Source organism: Pseudochaenichthys georgianus, chromosome 13 (assembly GCF_902827115.2).
Source record: "Pseudochaenichthys georgianus chromosome 13, fPseGeo1.2, whole genome shotgun sequence".
Lineage (NCBI taxonomy): Eukaryota > Metazoa > Chordata > Actinopteri > Perciformes > Channichthyidae > Pseudochaenichthys > Pseudochaenichthys georgianus.
The window spans coordinates 34,098,377-34,117,017 of NC_047515.1; the positions used below are offsets into that span (position 1 = coordinate 34,098,377).

The 18,641-nt window shown below is 40.5% G+C and overlaps 1 protein-coding gene across 1 annotated transcript in view; it reads right to left on the minus strand.

Annotated features, from left to right (window-relative positions):
• Positions 1–614: 614 nt before the first annotated feature.
• Positions 615–18,641, minus strand: part of blmh (bleomycin hydrolase) — a 42,190-nt gene continuing 24,163 nt past the window's right edge. The window contains exons 7-12 of the mRNA XM_034097568.2: positions 15,158–15,313; positions 14,914–15,072; positions 14,744–14,811; positions 13,747–13,864; positions 12,755–12,821; positions 615–921 (exon numbers count right to left, since the gene is read on the minus strand). Of these exons, the coding sequence (XP_033953459.1) occupies positions 773–921; positions 12,755–12,821; positions 13,747–13,864; positions 14,744–14,811; positions 14,914–15,072; positions 15,158–15,313 (717 nt within the window). The 3' untranslated portion in view covers positions 615–772. The remainder of the gene's footprint in view (positions 922–12,754; positions 12,822–13,746; positions 13,865–14,743; positions 14,812–14,913; positions 15,073–15,157; positions 15,314–18,641) is intronic.

Here is an 18,641-nt window from a genome sequence, read left to right on the forward strand (position 1 = left end):
TTGACAGGAATGTTTTAAAGCAGGAAGAGTTACAAAGTCACTGAGAAATTATTTCAGTTTCTGTGCAGGAAGTGCTTGGATTCGAGTATTATAGAAGTATGACCCTTTTCCTGCTTTTAACATTCCTAGATATCCAATCAGGGAGGATACAGGCAGAAGTTATGAAAACAATCTACATATAAGAAGCGTTTGCACGTTCACATGCACATCCCTCCTTATTTCCTGGCTTACATTGTGTTTGCAGAAATACTGTTTTTTCAAGAACAGTCAATCACTTCTGTTTTGCCCGTGTCCAGGATGTGAAAGGAACACAGGAATAAGTCAAAACAATGATTTTCAATTTATTTTAAAAACACTGAACCACACAGGTGTATCAATTAAAAAACAGGGTTGACTGCCTTTTATTGTATTTTCCGGTACAAACCTACCATATGTCCACAGCTGCCTCTTTTATTGAAGCCGACCTGTCTCAAATTGAAACACGGGTTACGATGCAATAAACCCACTTCACCTTTTAAATGCTCAGGCCCAGATCCAGTGCTTTATGGTTTACCATCCACGAATATAAGAAACGTTGTGGGAGTGTAAATGAAATGAAGACAAAACACAGGCAGTCCAGTAAAAAAAGAAAAGAAAATCTTTATTATTTTGTCTAGAAGAACAGGCTGTTGTGGAAGAAGGTATGGGGGAAATATTGGAGAGGTAAAAGCAGCCGAGGAATAGGGCGGAGTCAAATCGACCAGAGCTTGGGGCTGGAAACTGGATTTCTGTATTATGCCAAGGCTCCCATTGGGTCCCAGGCAGGAAGTACAACTGGCTCCTGTTGCATCACATCCAGGACTTCAGCGGAGAGGTACTTCTTGTCTACCACCACCTCGTACACATACTCGGAGAACCAATCATCCGTCATGATCAGGTAACCTGCAGAGAGAGAGACAGGGAACACAGCCAATGAGATTTATTTTTGACCTGAAAAGATGGGAGTAAAGCGTAGAACTGGGAAAACTGAAAAATAAACCACAACTTGGAAATGAATCCAATTCAGGTGAAACTATATGGATACAAATGAGTTGGCTTTATCATCTTAATATGATACATGGGTGATGGGAACCGCAATTTACTACTTCACTTACTTGATCTACTACTATGTACCGACATAAATAAATCCAGGTGGATTGTATATATATTAACCAGGTAAATTGGAATAATATTACAAAATATAAACATCTGTTCAACACTTCACACCAACACATACATTTGTCCTTCATTTTTACACTTTAACCAAACCGAGATTGCTGAGATTGACAGAATGCTTACTTTGGAAAATAGACTTGTCCGTTTAGTTTTGTGAAATAAACATAAATCAGGACTTGGTGTGTCTCTCCTCCTCGTCAAAAACTTGTAACCAGTTTGTGACTGAATCACTAATAAGTTTGATAAAGAAAACAAACATGTTAATCAGTTTTGGACTGCATGTGTTTAGATTATTATTAACATGGTGATTCAACTTGTCAGTCGGAATTAACAAGATCATGATTTTTTCTTTGTTAGAAAGTTTTTAAAGTGGCACTCCTCCAAATTTGAACATAGTCCCATGCAGAAAGATAACCTCATCTCAGATGCTTTGCATGTTACTAAAATTGACAGCTGTCCGGTCTTTAAACAAATGTTTGCCTAAGGATTCGAGAAAAGGCAAAGTAAATCGGCCAAGAAAATATTTAACTTGGAGATGTCAGCGATATCAATCTGAACACCTCTGCAATAAAAGCAAATAAAGTTATTCCCAGAGAAATCTTTGACCTACCAAGTTTAGAAAGCTCCTTCCTAAGCAACTAAATATATTATAAAACAGTTCGAAGAAAACCCTTATCCCGATTATTTTTTAACAAGGAAATACCCTTACAGAGATCACATCATGCCACTTATTAAGCTGATCGTTGTTACTGCTGTTTCACTGAAAGAAGAGAAGGGAGTGCTGCAAAAACAGTTCAACATAACGCTGAAACAAACTTGGTCAATGCACGCACATTTTATTTGAATTGCTCTTTATCGCTAAACTCTATCGTTTCGACCGGAAAAAGGGTGGAAGACGCTCACAGTTCAAACTCCCCCACCCTAGAGTGCAGTATACCTTCAACACTTCTGCCATCACCTCTGCATACCCACCCTGATAAAAACTAAACAATGTCCGTCTCCGTCTCCCTCAGTGTGCGTGCGTGCGTGCGTGTGCTAGGGATGCCAGAAACTGACCATGATCAAATTCGAAAATCGGACAGCCCTGGCCAGGGCCGGACTGGGACAATAAGTCAGGCCGGGAATTATACACCCAGCCAGGCCACTACCAGTTTTTTGTGCCATTTTGCTGGATTTATTTGTCAATTTTTACAGCGTTGCTGCCCATAGTGATAGCCCTCTAAATGTACTTCCCAAAAATAAAGATATGTATATTTAAAAAAAAAAGTGCAAATCTATTTAGGAACCTATGTGAACATATTTTAAGTGGACATGGACCTCAAATCCTATAGGGGGGTCTGGGGGCATGCCCCCCGGTACGATTTTTTTTTAAATGTTCGACTTAAATGCATCAATCTGGTGCATTTTGAGGGGGAAATAAAGAGACTACACCCATATGAAACAGAAATGTATACATTTAAATAATCATAAAAACATGGCCATAACCAATAACATACCATATCCAATATGAAAAAACATTGAAACTTGTTTATTTATTTGTTTTTGGTTCATTTGTAGTTGTGAGTGTGTCTGTGCTCCTGAATCAGCCTCTCCTGTCTCCCTCCTCTCCCCCCTGCTCCTCTTTGAGGCAGAAGCAAAGACTAGTTTTAGCTCTCAACAAGTTTTAAAAGTGTATCTTACCTTTTTTCACCTAGTTAACGTTTTTTTTATTTTATTATTCATGCATTTTTTACTAATCACTTCCCCCTCAAATGGAAATATGTGTTTACATAAATGGTGACCAAACCGTTTGAGACTGTTATGGAAATCTGAGACCCAACACTGTGGAGAGTACAAGTCAAAGTGATCAAAACAAATAAATGGTGAATCAGACAGTTGTCTTTCTGGTTATTTATTTGAAGCTTCAAATACATTAGATACAATAAATATAGACACAGGTCATTCAGAGTATAGGATAGTCTGCGTGAGTGTGCGCAGTACAATATGGTAGCAAAGCTTATATACAAGAAAGAGTGGGAAGTTCAGAAATCTGTCTTCACACAGTCACATATTGTTATTAGACACCTGTCCTTGAGCTGGAGATAGCATAACGGTTCCCAGAGTAGGGAAGTTCTTGTGTGACTTTGTGTGAGTCTCAACCCAGTAGCCAAATCAGCTCTGTGGCCTTGATGCGCTTGGGAATAAACCCAAAGTAGAGTATGAGAAGAAAACAGCACATCTCAGGAAATGATATAGGTGTTTTACAATGGTTTGAGAAGCATTTGGTTTGAGCATATAAGGATATAATAAAAATGTCCACTACAAGACCGGTGCGCACGCTTTATCTCACTCGCTCGCGCCACACATACACTAACCAGGGGTAGACATTAAGGGTAAAATGCCACTGGCCCTCCGTGCCGGTGGAATTGTATCATCACTGGCCCCACCATTGTAACCACTGGTCCGGAGCATTCGTCCAAAACAAATCGACTAATAATGAAGAAAATTAACACATTTGTTGCAATAGTAATTTATGCACCAACTACATTACTACTTGTACTACAACATTTGAACAATCAGTTCTTCCTCATTTTCCTCAATTGTTCATATTTGGTTTATTAAAATAATGATATTGTGGTCATTGTTAAAAAATGTCTGCTATTATTATGAGTATTATTATTTGTATAATGCACTTTCTGCCTTCCTGTCATTAGGAGTTAGACATGTAATGGCTATGTAATTGATTTGATTAGAACCTTCATTATCCTAAACTGATGGGACATTTCCCTATAGCGAATACCTTTATATTTTCTACTCTTCACTTACTTCAGCATAGGTCGGCATTGATGTACAGAGCCGACAGGAGACCTTGTTCATATTGGCATCATATTGAGAGGTGCAGTGACGTGTCCTAAAACCAGGAAGTAAGCTGCTGGTTCCCTCGACAAAAAGCAACGGGATTTCTCCACAGGGTTTTGGAAAATAGCTGGAAATAAGGTCTGTGGAACTCAAACCTGTTTGATAAATGTACGTTTTGTTCAGCCGGATAATCTCCACATGTCTACCCTACTTTTATAATTTTCGAATCATAATCTAATCGATAGATTATAAAAGGGTTTTAGGACGCGTCACTGCACCACTAGAAGCCAACTCCATCGATCAAGCTGAAACTTTCTCTCCCTCTTCTTCTCATGCTCCCTGTCACTCCTTTAAAAAGGGATAGTGGAAATTGAACCCCAAATAGTTTCGTTTTAACTTATATACAAGCATAATTACGTACCAAAACAATCACACCTGATTAAAAAAATATAATAATTGCCTTACTCATGTTAGAAGCACTTTATTGCAGCTTCCCCGAACTTTTTTAGAAACGAAATGATCGATTCAGCCAAACCGGAAGTGAGGAAAACTCAGGAAGACTAAACGATAACAAACCATGGCGTCTATGCAGAATGAACGTGGAAGGGCAAATATACCAGACAAAGAAGAAGGATTGTACGAGGTATCCAGTGATGATAGCGAGTCAGAAACATCCTCTCGGCTTTCCTGCGAAAATGTAGTTTTAGGAACTGAATCTGAATCCGGTTCAGTAACCGACGATGGTGAGAATATTGAGCCAAACGATGGACCATTACGTCCTTATTTGTTCGAGCCCGAGGTGATGGAGTTAGTTCACGGCATGGGCAATGGCGAGGATGACCAGGACCAGGCGCCAGATGATGCACCCCTACGCACAAATAATCTTGACTGGTAGGTCCCTAAGCATAGCTCACGCTAGGCGCTATATTATATATATATTGCAAAAGTTGGCATGCATGCACTGTAGGCCTATGGCTATGCCCGACCGAGGATGACTGCATTTAGGGTACATTTCATAACATACCAGGGTCAGGTTCACATAAATTATCTTGTCACATTTATTATTGTATATGTAACAGCCTTATGGGCATTAATTACATGAATACATTTAAATGAATTGTATACTAGCATGATATACAGCTAGAGCCAATCGGTCTTTTGACGTAGTATGGTCCTAATCCTAGGCTAGCCAGGCTGCCTGTCAAGTGTACTCACAGTACTGTTAGTCTATCATGTCTATATGATGACTGTAGTGTACACATTCGACTCTGTGTACCAGATTATCGGATGACGAGGCCTCCGGTCGCCTAATCGACAGGCAATAAATGGCGTTGTACACAATGTTACAGGCTAACGATGCATTAAATCAGCCAGAAAACATAATAAAATACTCGTGCCTCGTCCAATGTTTGTGCCCGTCTTCCTTTGTTTTCGTCATCACCCGAAGATTCCCGAAGTATTTCGTTTCATTGAGAGGGCGTGGTCGGGAGCAGTAAAATTGAAAATAAAAAGAAACTAGGCGCATGAAATAAAAAGAAATGGTTTATTATGCTTATTTTTAATAAAAATACATAAGTTAAACCCAAAATTTCGCGGATTTCCACTATCCCTTTAACTCCTCCGGTGACTTTCTTTTATTTTTGAAGATTGTTTTTTTCCCGGCGCTTGGCCGGTTACCGCTGGTATTAAAAACATGTTGGCGAATGATTAGGTGGGATTAGGTGGCGCGATAGTCTGTAGTGAAGGAGCACGCTCCCGCTCACGGGAGCCTGCTTGCGCTGCCCTCTGCAGCAAACAGCTGTTTGCTTTTCACCCAACAACGACAAGCGACTCACGAAACGCTATGTTGTAGCGTTGATAAACGAAACAATTTAACAAAATTGCTAGTCAAAATACCAATACCACAGGAAACATTTTTTTCTAAACAATATTTTTAGTGGCCCGAGCGGGCAAGTGGAAGGTAATTTATGCTGGCCCGGGGTGTCTAAATAGTGCTTCCGGGCCAGCGGGCCATTTATAATATCGAGCCCTGCACTAACACACACCCTCCCGAGCTTGAATGACACACAGAGACCAATCGAGGGCATTAGTGTATGATCTGTATGAAAGTGGCCATGTCGGCAGGCCACATCATGTAGACAGCCAGTCACACTCTGTGAGGCAGAGTCAGACCCACATTTGCGCAGCGTAGGCCTACATAAAAAAATTGCGTTCCGATAATCCAAAAATCAGCTCCTAAATTCTAACCCTATCTCCTATTCCTTGACCTCTGAGTGAAACGTCACGGGGTTAAGGGATAGTGGATAGGAGAATTCAAAAGGACTTAGGAGAAGAGACTGCGGTACTTTAGAGAATCCGAATGCACTTTCACTATCCGACGTGTTTATGATGCGCCAGCGGACGTCATGAATGTGCGTCTGCTGCTGTGGGGAAACTATGGAAACTACAGTTTTCTATAGCGGACTACAACATGGCTGTATAATAAGAACGAGGGACTACTGTAAACTCATCTCGAGACTCTGCACCGTGCTCTGATGCTGCTGCTTTGCTTTATGAACGTGGACAACAGAGAAACATATTCTTCATGACCAAAGTTGGAATTGATATAAAAAAGGAAAGTGAAACTTATGCTCGTCACCCTCTCCCTCCGGTGCACATTAATACCAATGATCCCAATACGTATGATTGTATGAACTATGAAAATATCTTAAAATCAATACAAATGTATTATAAACGTTAGTCCTTAACATCTATCACTGTGTACATCACCATTCAAACATCTTTTAAAAGTTGAACGAACTCCACACAGCTCAGTAAAGACTGTGAAATGTTGACTTTATTTGATCATTTCAGTCAAAACTAACGTTCATATTTCTCTTTTTGATTATAATACTGATAAACGTAAACAAAGCACTTTGGCAACTTACCACCTATGTTTTAAAATGCTTAATAAGCACCGTAACTTTCATGATATAATTTCTCGGTCATAATCGGTTGTTTCCGTGAACGGCCGACTGTTGAGTGACGGCAAATGCTGCGGCTGCAATGCATTGTGGGGCAGCATTTTCTCTTCTCCTTTCGTCAAGGGAGGTCCAGTGGTTCCTAAGCTAAAGGAGGTTATAAAGGAAGTTTGAAACCTCCTTTCCTTTCATTTGGAGAATTGGAACGGCACTTATCATGGCTGCCACTGAGGGACTTCCGGGTCATTTCACTTGGTTACGAAGGTTCCTAAGCTAAATGGACTATTGGAACGCAACCTGGGCCTGGCCCTGGCGAATATTAAATCGATTAAAAAAAAAACACAGACAAATGGAATTCCGTTGTTTTAACCTGACCATCTGACCAGGTCAAACCTGATCAGTTTGACCTGTCATCACAACGACGTGGCCTTGAAGTGAAGTTAGTAATGGCCGGCTGTGCTGCGTCTTTCTCTGTAGGCACTTCTTTGGCATGCTTTTCATTCAAATGCGAACGCATTGTTGATGTTGAGCTGTGGTAGACCAAAGTCTTTTCACAGAGCTTGCATTTTACTTCATTTGCACTTGTCAGTTCGAAGTAGATTCACGAGGAACTCTTCTTTGAACGTGCCGCTTTGTTCATCTTTAGTTGTGTTGTTCTCACTGTTCTGTATATCGCCAATAAATCAAACGCACGTGTGACGGCGAGGGGGGGGGGGGGGGGCGGTATGTAGCAGGCTGCCCACTCTGCCCTCCAAGTTTACAGTAAAACAAACTGGTGGTGTGACCAATGGCCATTTGCCATTAGTAATACTATTAGCATTAGTCTATATTTTGGTTGAAACTTAGCCAGGAAAAAAAGAAAAACAAATAATAAAAAAATATATAAATTAAATTATAAAAATAATTTTCGATTATGGAGACTGTAACGAATATTTGAAAAATCGAATAATCGCTGGCATCCCTAGTGTGTGCAGCCATATCAGGGTCATTCTACAGAAAAGGTGGAAGTGCTGTCACTTACTTTTGCAGACACCAAAATACATGACGTTGACCTAATACTCACATTTATTATATATGTTGAATAAATAGAGATTGTCTTTGCAATGGTACTAAATAAAAAATTGTTTTATACGTAAATTGCAATTTATTTAAAATGTCAAGTTCAAGGCTGCCTTGTCACTTTGATCCATGGAAGTGGAGCCTATAGTTTTAATTTAAAAGAATTTTTTTTCAATAAATAAATCTAATTTATATTTACATAACATTACAAGCATTAAATATAACAATGAAATGGTAAAAAAAACGCAAATTATTATTAATAATATCAAATAATTGTCAGTCACCCAAAATTACGTCATTGGTGTTACTGCTACACAAAACGCTTTTATTTTGAAATAATGTACTGTCTCTGAAGTGCCTCCTGTAACAAGAGATCATTTGAGGCAGTGCAGTGGACAAAGACATAAGGAAAGTCAGATACTTCTTACTTTGTTTGTTAAAGGTGTCATTTTATCTTCAAATTTGACATGCGTCTTTCAAGTCTGTCATTAGTGTTACTCATTGCATAGCCCTAGGGGTGAACATTTGAATGGGAAAATGTATTGTATTGAAGAGTTAAACGATTTTGATATTGACTGAAGCCATATTTGGTCTGACACATTGCAGCCATTTTGTTAAAATGGTAGTGTTTTCTCCAAATTGTCACTGGTGTTACCGTCACTGGTGTTACTCTTCTTCCTGGTAACGCCAGTGACATTCCTATACAAATAAGCTTTGTATAAAGTAAAAAAATAATAAAAATATTTTAAGCTCTACTTGTTAGAGTTAGTTATTGCTATTTAACAGGTTTTACTGTAGATGTTTTTAGAAGGAATATATTTCAGCAGATTTGTATCACCCAGATTCCATCTTTTCTGTAGAATGACCCATCAAGTCAATGTAGCTGAATCTGGGTTCTCATGAACTCCAACCTTGGACTTACATTGACAGAAGACATGTTGGGATAACATAATCTCATTTTGGAGGAGGATGTAGCCCCATGCTGAAATGATTAATTAAAATCACATATGTCTACGTGTGTGTCTTCTGCTTAGATAACAAAAACGTAAAGTGTTGTGAAAACAGACCGGATCAAATCTCGTGCAGAACCGAGGAACATAGAAAGCTGGATGAGAACTGGCAACCATTTTAGAGTGATTATGGTGAAGTTATTTTGTTATTCTGTTTCTCTAATGCCACTTTTTAAGTCTCTTTACTTTTCCCCTCGTCATGTTTTCAAAGTTGAGCAAGCGAGATATCCCTCCTACTGTCAAGTTGACTTATCGAAGACGTCAGGGCGACCGCAAGAACGTGCCACGGTTCAAAACAATGTATTGGGGATGGCGTGTCTGGGTGTGTTGTGTATATATGCTCTTCCACTGTGGTATCCTTGTGTGTGTGTTTGTGTGAATGTGAATGTGAACTTACTGGAACCCGCGTGTTGGGTGGCATGGTGGTGTGTGTGAAGGTTGGGTGTCCTTATTTGTTTTTAGGGATAGGCTAACTGTCCTGTCTCAGAACAGACATATGTACTGTAAGCTAAAGAAGTGTGGAACAGTTATCTGGCTGTGAGCGAACGAGCAGTGATTTAGACATATAGAAAAATACATGTCTTATTCTTTGAGTTTAAAGAAGTTAGCTGAACATGTTCCTGACTATGTGAAACTACCACTTTCTTTTTCCCTTTAGCAAAGTGTAAACTGGATCGATGGAAAGGACATGATGACGTACCACAATTCCTCGAAGCATCAACATTTATATTTTGCACAATTTGGCCATTAAATAACATCCACTGTGGCTGCGTCATTTTACACCGCTGAGAAATCGGAGAGGTGCGTTTGTATTTTGGACAATAATCCCTACTTGATTTGTATGCCTTGAGTATGTCATCGTACACCATTTCTGTCAATCATCTGCTACTGCATAGTGTGGGTGCAGCAGATTCTGCTGTTGTTCTATCCTAACTCCTTACTTCTTCTTCCCATCTTTCATTGACCTCAGGACATTTCCCTCAAGGTCAAGCAAATATTTATAAGAGACATATGACATCATTTGTCTTAGTATTTTAACTGCAGCATAAGAGTCTTCAGCCATGCTAGGTTCTCTGTTAGGCTGTATACAGGTACAGCTGTGCTTTGAGCTAAATGCTAACAATAATAACACATGTATTATTATTAGTATTAGTATCAGGCATTAAGATATATTGTATGGGCAACATGAATGTTTTTCTAAAATGCCAACCAATATAATACATTTATTCAGGATGTAGACCAACTGACACTAATTGGTATCCTTTAAAGCGTAGCATGGCCAAAATCAAAGATTAATATAGAAAGGATGGAGAATAGAACATAAAGTCAATCAAAGGTCAAAACACACGGTTTAAAGACTGTGGTCATCCCTTGTAGTTTGGCCGTGTCCACACAACACGAGATGTATCTGTGAAATCATTTTGACACCACTGAGGAGAGGGTGGTCTTTTCTAAATATAAGAATAGAGCTGGATAATAAGAAACGGTGGGGAACAGTATACCCGCAGAGTTGTGGTAAGATTACAAAAAAGGCGTTTCTCATTTCATGGGAAGTGATACGAGCCTTTAAAATGAGCAGAGGTGACAGAAAGGCAACCGTGGTTTGGGTGCAAAATAAAGGCAATGGATAAGAAGAATACTGAAAAGTTAATGAAGCTTATCTTCATAAGAGTTTGTTATGTCCGCTACCAAGGAAATGCTTCCATCCACATTAACATCATCTTCTTGTATTTACTCAACAATGGAAGAATCATGTTCATGGAAAAATGGAAAATCATAGTTTCTCTCTTTCCACGTCACACTCATTCAGAGCTCAAGCTACACCCGTGACAACTGTTAAGAAATCCACCTAATGACCTGCACGTTTTAACAGGTTAAATGTAAGACTTTTTAATACCACATAGAAGTTTAATACCCATTTGCTTTTTACGGTTACGCTGGCAAAAGTATTAAAGAAATCCTAGAAAGTACACAACTGTATTGACATGTTTAAACAATGCAAGAGTGAAACATAACAGAAATAAATATATGATGTGACCAGGGTTTTTCATTTATTAATAGTCCGTTGTCACACCAAGCAACAAATAAATATATTTTGACATGTTTTTTGTGTTGAAGCCGACATATTAGACAATTGAATGTAATACTTCAAAGACCTGCAGAACCCCTGCTAGTGCCATTTCAAATGGAAGAAACAACAACCGTGAGCTGTGGAGTTAGCAAGGGGATAAACAAGGAAGAAACGGAAACCTTTCGTGAGAAGCTGAGGGTTAGGAGGCATATGAAAAGGCCTGAAGAGAGATGTTAAGCCTTTAGAAACCTTATAAACACACGCTTTACTTTACCCTACCTACAACTCTTATTCTATTTTCTCCTTTCCAAAATCATCTACCTGGCTTTGACATTTCTACATTAACCTGCAGTATTTCATTTCCGTTACATCTCTGTGTTCTACTCTCCTTCCTTTTCTCCATTCACTTCTTTTCCCCCTCAGCTTTTGGCAAACAAACAAGCCTCCGGATTCCCATGTGAACTCCACGTCTCCAACTTTTCTTCTGAAAAACGTTATTAATTTGGCTGGGGGCGCTGGCCCTGCCTATCTGCTGGTGTTTATGGAATAAGATATGCGTGAAATACATTTGATTTGACTGAGGGGTTTTCACATGTTTTCCCAACAGTCACTACGGTTTGTGGGTTCAAGCAAATATTGTGAGTAAGTGTGTGTCCCTCTGTGTGTATACGCATCGCTGTATGTGTGTGTTGCCAGACGATGCATGACTGACCTGAAATACTCTCCTATAATTTGCAGAGGAATGTGGAGCGCAGAGATGGAGAGAAGAGGGTGAGAGGAAGATGGGAAACGGAGATGAAAAGAGAGGGGGAATAACAGCAGTAGACAGTTACGTCTGGGACAGTGATGCGGTCTACCTGCTGTGTTTTGGGTCCTGCTGCATAAAGACAAACCATCCCTATTAACTCAACAACATTTTCCACGAGACTGTCTTGGTTTGTAAAAAACGTTTTGACTTTGCGGTTGAAAAACAAACAAAAAACAACTCCGTCAGCTGACCACTAAAAAAACAGGTTCAAACGTTTCCAGTTAACAAAACAAGTGTTATGTCTTATTACATGGATTCGGTTAGTGTTCCTGCTACAGTTTTAGCTCGCAATGTGATCACCAAGCCAAAACAAACTAATTGAACTTTATATTTTCTATTGAATTTGGAGGAATATCACTATGTTTTGTTCTGCCCTTATAATATTATGCAACTTGACCCATAGGCAAGGAGGTTAAATAACTATATTAAGAGCCTATGTGTGTGTGTCTGTGAGTCTTTACGAAACAGGACACAGCCAATTACAAGTTCATAAAGCAGCAACACATGGGAACCTCTCAGTCTAATCCTGTTCATAATTCAATAGGCACAAACAGGAAGATGATGATTTATCACGAGAGACACAGCGGTGCGAGAAAGATGTGATGGGTAGGCGGGAGGAGTACGCTGCAAAAGCATGAATACACTAATGGGACCTGATCCACATGAAAGCAACTATCTTTTTTGCGTTTTTAGCCAGCTATGTCACAGTGAGTTGACACGGTTCAAAATACTTTTTGATGGTGATTCAATACAGGTTGGAAAGGACCCAAAGAACAATTGTGTAATATAATGGTATATGCATCTCTGAACTTACCTTTGTTTCCACGATCATCGCCCCAGGAGTTTTCCACCCTCCACTTCTCAAAGCCCTCTTTCCCATCCTGAAAGAGAGCAGACGATGATGGGTGGATAAGAGTGAGAAAATGTGACTCGAGGAAAGAAAGTGTGCCAACAGCTGGGGTAACTTACAAGGGGGGAAATTGACATCACTTTGAAAAACTGCAGCCGATTAAAGCAGCGTAAACACGGCTTTGATGCAATAAACCCGGCTAAATGTGTATATTCCTGTCCGACTGCTTGTATATGTTCCTTATGTTTGCATACTGGAGAGTCATCTACCTGTGCAGTATGTGTGTGTTCATTTCATCGTTTATTTGGCAGGGACAATGCACAGTGATGAACACTTAAAACATTCAAATGTGTCAAGCGTAACAGTGCCAGATTTAGCTTTGGGCTCATGTCCATCCGCAGTCCCTCACATAAAACATTTAAGAAGTTTACATTTTACAAACATAGCAAAAAAAAATACATGATATGCAAAAAGTGCAAAAGAGCAAGAGCAGCATACACAAGTATTTACCACATTACAATATAGCGACGACATGTTAAGTGCAAGAGAAGATAAAAGAGCTACCTAAAGTGCAAGAGGAGATACCCCTGTGTTAAAGTGCATTTAGCGGTGATTACAGGTCTGTTTGTTTCTCAACCATTCTTTGAGTTGACCTTTGAAGCTATTGAGTGGGACAATCCCGTATCTCAGTTGGGAGGCTATTCCAGAAAGAGCTGCCTTTAACGGAGAGGACATTTTGTCCAAAAATGGTCCGTCTGCGGTGGACTTCACAGTCTCCTCTGTGACCTAGTGCAGCGTCCAGTGTGTCTTTTTTGTGGATGAATTCCCCTAAGGGGGGGGGGGGCAGTCCATGTAAACATTTATAAAAAAAACACATACTTTTAAAAGACTTCAAATTGTCAAAACTTAAGAAATTGTGTTTTTCGAGGATGGTACAGTGGTGGTATGAAGCGTACCTTGTCTGTGACAGCAGTGAGGATCATAGCGTGGGTCATGAGAGAGTCTCCGTAGATCAGACGCTCCGCTTTAGAGAGGTTCTTCACCGACACTCCAAACACCAGCTCGTGGTTGAACCTGCGCGCACAAATGCATGAACATGAGTGATTACAAATCCCCCCTGATGAAAACAACGAAAAAGCCCTTCATTCTGATCATTTCAATGGAAGAGGCCGTTTGTGAGTCTTTCTTTCGTTGTAGGGGCTGCCAACAACGTATGATGCCCATGGATACATCTTGTATGCCAGATTTTCATTCCTCTCTAATGACATGACTGTAGGAAAGAAGCTGCATTAAGCCTCATCATCTTTCCATTCATAGTCTATGTATGGCTCATTAAAAGATCTGTGTGAAGGGTGAGCTTCAGCAGAGATTGTTCCAGACGTTCGGCACCATGCTGGTTAGGATATTGTATTCTTCTTTTGGGTGAACTACTTGCTCAGAAAACACACGATTATCGTGGCCAAAAGCATTCACAATGAGAATACCATCACAATATATTGAGATAATAAATATATACATTTATAAATAATAATTTAAGAATAATATTTTAAGTCAAATCTTTGACTATCGTGTGTTTTGTCTCATTTTTGGCACGTTAATAACAATTAATATACAAATGTGTGCGTCATGGGATTGGTGGAAGGAGACATAACGAGAATGGACAGAAATAAAAACGATTAAAGAGGTTATTAATTATTTAAATAATATTATTATGTGCATAATATTGCCATGACATCAATAGATTATAATTTGTTAAATATTTGTAAAAATCACTGTTATTGTTAATACTAGTATATTGCAAGTTTATTGCAAGCATCAAATCCCAAATGTACGTTCCTAGAAATGTTTGAAGCCATGTTGTAAACATATTGCTTCTAATATCTGGGACATATGCACAGCAGACTAGAATAAAATGGCATTGAAAATAACTTCCACCTGATGCACTATACTCACACATTCATGTCGTTAATACCCAGCTTGCCGTGGAAATGTTTCCCGACGTCACAACCGAACCACACCGCCTAAGAGAAAGACAGCATTTCCAGATTGATGAAGTTCACACGATCAGACGCTTGATTGTAGAAATGTGGGGGTTACGGTCACGTCTATTTCCCCAAACCTACCTCTCCCTCCTTGATGGAGTCGGCCGCAGCCTTTTTGAGCAGCTGGATGGCCTGGTTGTTGTACTGAGTGCTGCGGCCACCGACCATGTTTCCTAGGAAATCCACAGTGTACAGCTTCCCGTAGGGGTTCTGGGGTCGGGGGTCGTTCACAAGGCAGATCTGAGGGTGGAGCGTTAACATCCAAGCTCAGAAACAATACGAGAAACAGCCAGTAACAACCTGATGTGCTGGAGGGGTCACATACTTTGTCCTGAATGTTGTATAGAGGTTTGACGTGCTCTATGTAGAAGTCCTGGGGGGAGAGGGGTCCCATGCGGTGGAAGTTCTTGTCCTTGTCCCTGTACTCCCAGCAGATGGTCTCAGGAGGGTTGCCTAAACACACACTGGCCACCCGGAACACCTGCACAGAACACAGTTTGAACATTAAAGGGGCCCTGTAATGCTGTTAGGGGTTTTCAAGATTCAAAAAATTCAAGATTCAAATGTCATATGTACATACGCTACAGTGTAGAAATGGCAATGAAGATCTTATGACGCGAGCTCCTCCCTTTCCTGTCGCGTGTTATATAGGTTTTTGTGCATGTAAATGGTCCCAAAGTTCCCTCCAGAAAGGACTCTGCCGTAAAATGCTCACATTATTATGCAACACTTGTGCTTCTATTGTCCAGGCTAAAATCCCCAAAGTCCCTCCAGAGGGAGTTTCTCTCCCACACACTCTTACCCTGACTTAAATGCCTCCATTAGACTCCTTTGTTTACTTCTGTAACATAGTGACATCACTATGTAACACCCGCGCCTCTATTGGCTAACGCTTCAACACATTTGATGTGATAGGCTAAGGGGCGGGATATGCCTAGGCTTTTGACAAACAAGCATATTTAATTTGTTTAAGTAGTTGGTAAGCTTGAAACTGGCAGCGGCGGACACATGTTAGCAAATCTTACAATAATATCTAGTGGGATTTCCATGCCATGTTTGCTGTCAAAACGTTCACTAAGCTCTCTGTGGCGAAGTCTCCTGCGCGCTGGAGGATGCAAGTTACTTTGTCAGTGTTGTGATGAAGACTATTTCCCTGTGGATAAGTGTGCATACTAGAAAGCAGTTGGCTTTTTGGAAATGTATGTCACACTTAAATCTAGTTTGCCCGGGATTGTTTGAATCTCAAATGTAGGGATCTCCCACTCAAGTAGAGGAATACAAAAACATCTCTGGTGACTCTTTGCAAAGATACAGGATCAAAAGTATTCAAAAATATTAGGGGACGTAAGAAAAACACAATATAGGGGATGTTTAACCTTCACAGACTGTCAATCTTTGCATCAAAAACTCAGAAAACACGAGTGAACAAAAAGTATCTCTCTTTTAACAAACCCCGCGGCACCTCCTGCCGATCTGCTGCAGTAAAACCACCGCGGGGCAAACCTGAACAGGGGCTTTTGTTTTCCTTACCTATAGGGAGGCTGTTGGAGATGTTTATAGATATAACTCCCAGCCCATGTGTTAAAAGTGTGTTCATGTAACCCCACCAACCCTCTGTCTGTCCGTCCATCAATCAATGCCTGGGCCTCTTTCAGATTTCCCTACATTCTCCCGTCTTTTTCCTCCATACAGTGCCTCCCCCTCTACTGTCTTTTTCACTTCCATCCCCCCCCCTTCCCTCCATGTGTCGTCCTGCGGTGCTGAAGTTCAGACAGAGTTCCTGTGGGCTAAATTGGGTTGTTTGGACTGAGCCGTCTGTCAATCGGGCCCTTCTAACCTCGGATATAGTAATCTGAGGAATTTCCCCTTTTTGCTTTTCACCTCTCCCATCCTCTGCTCTCCTCTCCCAAGACCCGGCACATGCTGTTCCTATCAAATACGATTAAAAACCCGAAGAGAAATTAGGATGCGAATAGCAGTCCATTGTTGGTGGTAGATAACAGCGTGTGCTACGTATTGTTCCAATTGTGCGGATGAATGGTGATACATCACGCTCTCAGTGCTTCGACTACGTGTGACGCAAAGGACACATTTCCAATAAATGTGAACACACTTTGTTTTTATTAACTTCTACTGCTGATATCCAGATAAATTAAACTTGTCTAGCTGAATATAAAGCGGACGAGGGGATTATTGTTGGCTTGGCCTGGAGAAATACAGCAGCAGTTTCCCATGCTTAGTCAACGTATGAAATGCCCCGACATAAAGATGACATTCCTCCTCTCTGGTTGGTGAACACTGAGCCCACTACTCTCACCCCACCCAGGCCCATTCTCTCTCACAGACACATACACAAAAATGCATAAATTCCGGCCTGGCTTACGCAAACAAACAATCCCCCTTCGTCATCACAGAAATGTCAAAAAGTACAGACGCACGCAAAAATACACACATGCACAGAGTCAACAAAGGCATCTGTTTGACTCCTCGTTCAACTACTTTGTTTAGACTGACTGACATGCCAAGGTGTCCGTCCTCTTGTCTGGTCTGTGTTTGCCCAGATGCCCTCGGCACCTTGAAAGACATCTTCGTTATCCCTTGACCCGCCCTTTTTCTCGCCATACCATCTTTTTGTCCAAATCCTCCAAAAGCAATACTCCCTGGACCCTTTCTACTCACAATTTGTCTTCCACATACCCTGACACGTTGTTTCACTGTAAAGTATAGAGCACCGTCTAAACCTGATCTTTCTCAACTGTTATGAGATAACTTCTGCTATGATTTGTAGTATTATAAAGAGAACTTGACTTGATTTGACTGAGACGTGCTGTAACCATCGCTCTTAATGCTCGATCAGCTGTGCGCCCACTCATCCTGCCTGTAAATAAAGTAGGTGCGAGGGAAAAGCTGAAAGAGACCTCGGTCACAGAATAAACAGCAACAGAGACATTCGAGCAGGACCAATATTTACCCGACAGATATATATTAGAGAGGACACGGAGAAAAGGGAGGGAGACTGAGAGCTGCAACGAATAGTGACGCAAAATAATAAGATACTTTGCTAAAAGTGCATCCTCACAGCAGTGTTCAAGTGTCTGAAATGTGTTGAGCGTTAAGTATTTATATGTATCTCACTCACACATAAAATTGATAACATGATATTGTTCCTTACATTTGATTCACAAACCACACACTTTCTCCTTCCAGGCACCGTGAGTGTTAGAAAAGAAACTGATCAATCTGATCATACTGTCAAATTACAGATGTATCAATGTTTGTGTTTTCAACATGGAATTCACGAATGATTGGAGTCCAGGCCCTCGGGATACACTTCATTAGTTCTGCATTACGGCAACGGGGCGTTGATCCTAAACTCCACTCATGTTTGGACTGGAACTTCAAAAGACCATCTCATTCATTTCTTAATATTCTAAACATTAACACAATACTAATTGCTAACAGGTTGGAGGAACCAGCTGTTATAAAAGTTAGCCAACAGGCAGCTTTCTCTTCTGCTCATCAGTCTCCAGCAGAAGGTCCTCCTCAGGTCATTCTCCTATCGAGTTTGCGTGTCTTGCTATAAACAAGCTGACTGTATGCACGCTATTGTGGCTAACCGCAGCTAATCTTCGATAGCATCTGCGCTCCAGTGTTGTCCGGCTGGGATATCTCTGCCTGTTTATTTGTTTTACGTCACCCAAACAAACAAATCACCTGAAGTAAGGAGTGAGTCTATAACACAACCTTGAGCGTGACACTCCGGTTGCAGTTAAAGGGGCCTACTATGCTAATTTTCAGATGTACATCTT